We start from the raw sequence: 4,639 nt of genomic DNA, 5'->3' as shown, positions 1-4,639 counted from the left end.
TCTTCTTAAAATAAGTGTTCACCACTGCCATTTCCATCCTTTTAGCAAAATCTACCACCATCTGCCCTTCCACATTCCTCTCCTTAAAACCATACCTACCCATCACCTCCTCATCACCTCTGTTCCCTTCACCTACATGTCCATTAAAGTCTGCCCCAATCACCAATCGTTCTTTCCTAGGTACACCATCTACCACTTCATCTAACTCACTCCAGAATCTTTCCTTCTCCTCCAACTTACAGCCAACCTGTGGAGCATAGGCACTGATGACATTTATCATCATCCCTTCAACTTCCACCCTCACGATCATCACCCTATCAGAAACCCTTTTCACCTCCACTACACTCTTACTGAACTCTTCCTTCAGAATCACCCCTACACCATTTCTCTTTCCATCCACACCATGATAAAACAGTTTAAATCCACCTCCAATGTTCCTGGCCTTACTCCCTTTCCACTTGGTCTCCTGAACACACAACATATCGACCTTTCTCCTCTCCATTATATCAGCTACCTCTCTTCCTTTACCCGTCATAGTACCAACATTTAAAGTACCAACCCTAACCTCTACTCTTCTACACTTCTCCTTTCCCTGCCATCTCTGAAGACGTCTTCCTCCTCTCCTTCTCCTCCTTTGGCCAAAAGTAGCCCAATTTCCACCGGTACCCTGTTGGCTAACGATACCTGTGGCGGTCGTTGTTAACCGAGGCCTCGACCGATCCTCAACCGATCCGGTATGAAATCCGCATATTTGATTTGGCACATGTTTTACGCTGGATGCCCTTCCTAACGCAACCCTCCCCATTTACCCGGGCTTGGGACCGGCACTAAGAGTGCACTGGCTTGTGCATCCATAATGGCTGGGTTACACCAAAGAATATATACAGATGACTAAATGCTTTAAATCATTGTTTTGCATTATTGCATTATTCGAAGATGGGTTGCTGTCAGGGAAATGGTGATCATTCCTGGACTACCCGTGATAAGGACTATACATGTTTTACGGTACTGTTGCTTCCTAAGCCGTTGTTTGTTTCCCAAAGACTATTAAACCTCTTAAGTGTTACTCCGGTTTCCCTCTCTTGATCCCTGCGTGACAAAAGCACAGAAGGATCAGTACCATCAGTATTTTTTATTGATGACGAAACATGCTACACAAAGCATTATATAACTAACCATGTAGTTACACAATTAGGGATCAGTGTATTTTTATGTATGGGTTTCTTTTCGAGATTGAAGTGAGACTGGATGGCTCAAAACAGGGAGATAATACGTTTGGGATTCAATTATTTACACATTTGCACATCCTTCTACAGTTTCATCCTGCGCAACAGTGTCTTGCCACCTTAAAAAAAATCCTGTGAACTTATCTTTTTAATAAAAGAGGTCAGTGGAAAGTGGCTCGACTGGTTCAATCTGCAGGAATGCTGTAGGTATTAAAATGTAGAAGATGCTCTACTTTAAAATGGAATGGCTACAATAGAAAAAAACACATCCGGTTTTACTCCTGTGAACCATAAACAGGAATCTGAGGCAATGACAAGCACAGATTTACTGGAACAGAAGAGATGAATATCAGTGGGGGGTGTATGTGTGGATGAGACAAATAATATATTTATTATTGTATTTTATTGAATTGTCAATTTATCACAATGGAACATCAACACAAAAAGACGTTTTAATATAAAACATGTCCATTGCCAACTGGTCATTTAACATCATAAAAGAGACTAACAAGAAGGCCTTACTTTTTAATCAATATACGATATTCAGTATACGAGTTCCTTATGAGAACATGAAGTTTAAAGACCTTCTACTAAAAGCAAAATACAAAGAAATATACTATTTTAAAACATAACTGTCTCTTATTACTCTGTGATTTGCACATATAGTGTATAAGTATTTTAATAGCAACATGTTTAGGAAAACTTCAACCAACTTTATCCAATATTATCACAGAGATTTGGGTTCCACTTTAGAGTAAGAATCATACTACAAAAGAGTGACACTGAAGTAAGTGCTGTCATCCCTGATTAAAAACTTGTAGCTGTCTGGGTTTATGACAACTCTTAACTTTGTTCCTTTCAAAAACTTGGCCACTTTAGTTAAAGTAACAGACTGATACCAGTGGTCCACACATTGCATTGTGTCTCTGTTTTTTATGACATTTATCCATTCCTTGTAAGAAGAATGGTACATCTTAATATTGGTCAATATGAACAGTCCCGAACAATTCCGTACAGAAGGTATATAAAAATTTAATTTCACATTCACAAAGTATATGCCTTTCCTAGGCACAACAATGGATGTGCCGTTGTCCTCTAGTTTGAACATGCTTTCATTCGGCTCCATCCAAATGAAAGTGTTGTTTTCAAATAAAGGAACCGCTTTCCCACCTGGTCCTCTTTCAGCTTTAAGAGGAGAAGAAGAAGCAATTAGGATTAGTGGTCCATTTAGTTTCAGTTCACATCCATGTAAAAAGATACTTAAGTAAAAGAGTAAAGAATTAAGAAAGTGCTTTCATGAAAACTTGAACTATGATTGAGTTACTTACTCAGTAGATTCACTGTGCTCTTAAAATGTCGAATATAATGTGAGGGTCCAGTTTTCCTATCCCGTCCATCTACTCGATAAAATAAAGTCAACGTTCAAAATGTGCACATCTTAAAAGGTTTAAACTGTATTTCAAATTCATTGAAAACATCCATGTAGTAGAATAGAAACTTACTTTGTTGCATCTGAATATTTGCCGCCTAGAAAAAAAAGATTAAAGTGTTAAAAACTGCAATACAGAATATCTGTAAAACTAACACAGTGTAAAAGCAGCTGATCTTATACTTATACTACTACACTTCTCATATACATAAGATTGTGGGTAAAAAATGTGGTGCAAGAAAATACAATATTATTTAGGCAGTCTGTGTGTATTGCAAGGAAATCCGTATGCGTTTACAATATTGACATACTGTACATTTTAATTAGTATCATTGTATCTGAAGACATAACCATAGAGTTATTTGTATGCACTTTAAAGTTTTTATGAAGTTGCATTTTTTTACCTGTAAAGGTGCACGTGGTGTGCCTTTAAAATAAAACCTGTTAAAGATTTGACCTTTACTTTCACATGAATGTACTAAATTTAGGAGATATCTACCATCTAAAGAAGTACAGTACCATCTAGAGGTGACCTCCACAGTGATCCTATATCACAATATACCTGTGGAAGCAACAGTTTATTGCTGTTTTAGTGTAAACCCCTGAGAAATAACACGCAGATGTGACTGTATTTTATCAAATATAAAGTTTGCGCATGCATGCTTTTCTTTTTGGGTAGCCACACCATCCAGAACCTGTGATCTAGTGTGTAGTTTGGTACCTCACCTCAGTGACGCTTAGTAAGATCTGAAACCAGAGCATCCAGATGAGGAATCCGCTAAAGCAGCCAGATCCCGTCTCCTGCCGCTTCATGTCCCGACTTTGCATCATTGTATTCACTCTTTGTCTCATACCCGAGTCGCGTTCTGGACTTTGCACTTCACACAACTTTAAGTTGCTGCTCTGTGTTCCGCTCATTTTTATGCTCCTGTTTTATTTGTAATTCTGTCGAACAGACCGCCCAAGCTCGTGAACGCGTCCTGCCCTCTCCAGCACCTCCTCCAGGGAAATAAGTATGACGTGAAGATAATGACGCGTGATAGAATGAGCTGTGCACATGGGAGTAATGGATGAAATCTGGCAGACGTCGATTTCAGGAGCTCGTGACTAAGCTTTGTGTTTTGGCTCTTTTCTGACCTTTTATAAAACACGAATTATTTACTGAAATTCTTAAGATGCTGACTGTGTAGTGCAAAGAAAAAATTCATATTCTGAAGAACTTCAGGTAACCCATGTGTCATAGTTTCAGCCTTGTTGTTATTATTATTATATAATATAATATAATATTATGTTATATTAATTACATTATATTATATTATATTATATTATATTATATTATATTATATCATATTATAGTATACATCATCATCGTCATCATTGGGTTTTTATTATCATTCTCAGTGATGTTTAAAAGTGTGACAGGATGCACATTTCCCAAGTTTATCCACATATTCGACTCCTGAGCAAGAAGCCAATAAAAAAAAAACATTTGTTGAGTGGAACGTCTCCAGGAAATAAAAACTTAATAAGTAAGGTCAGAGGAAAAGATAACATGGGTTCAGGCGGATAGGAAAGTACTGTAACAGTAACTCATATATGTACTTTTTGCAACCGTAACCTACCAGGAGCAAGAATCTGAGATTACAGTAGGCACACATTTACATGAGATAGATAGATAGATAGATAGATAGATAGATAGATAGATAGATAGATAGATGGATAGATGGATAGATGGATGTATGGGCTTGCATTTAATGTTTATTGCAGGTGAATTGAATGATTTGTTGGAGGATAATGTGCATGTAAAACCACACAGCAGCGCTTTTGTGATAATATTAAATAGTCTCAGGATAAATTTATATTTTAAACTGAATAGTTCAAATCTTATTTTTTTTTACTTTGTACATTTGTACATTTATATACACAAATAGATTCATAATATAAGGCAACTTAAACATTTGCAAAGGGCTGCACATAGTAAAAT

At 37.1% G+C, this 4,639-nt stretch overlaps 1 protein-coding gene across 2 annotated transcripts; it reads right to left on the bottom strand.

Annotated features, from left to right (window-relative positions):
* Nucleotides 1-1,610: 1,610 nt before the first annotated feature.
* Nucleotides 1,611-3,666, bottom strand: LOC124379180. 2 transcript variants are annotated; one of them, XM_046839333.1, is made up of 4 exons: nt 3,382-3,666; nt 2,729-2,753; nt 2,555-2,623; nt 1,611-2,411 (listed from the first exon to the last, which is right to left on the bottom strand). In XM_046839333.1, exons 1-4 carry the CDS (start codon nt 3,571-3,573, stop codon nt 1,993-1,995), a joined length of 705 nt encoding a protein of 234 aa, XP_046695289.1. In that variant the 5' UTR covers nt 3,574-3,666; the 3' UTR covers nt 1,611-1,992. The 2 variants fall into 2 exon arrangements, with proteins under 2 accessions (XP_046695289.1, XP_046695288.1); XM_046839332.1 differs by having other exon boundaries at nt 2,555-2,626; nt 3,382-3,665.
* Between the last annotated feature and the right edge of the window lie 973 nt (nt 3,667-4,639).

This window comes from Silurus meridionalis, chromosome 25, assembly GCF_014805685.1.
Source record: "Silurus meridionalis isolate SWU-2019-XX chromosome 25, ASM1480568v1, whole genome shotgun sequence".
In the NCBI taxonomy this organism is placed as follows: Eukaryota; Metazoa; Chordata; class Actinopteri; order Siluriformes; family Siluridae; genus Silurus; species Silurus meridionalis.
The sequence above is the reverse complement of the archived record's forward strand: the minus strand, read 5'-3'. Positions and strand labels throughout refer to the sequence as shown.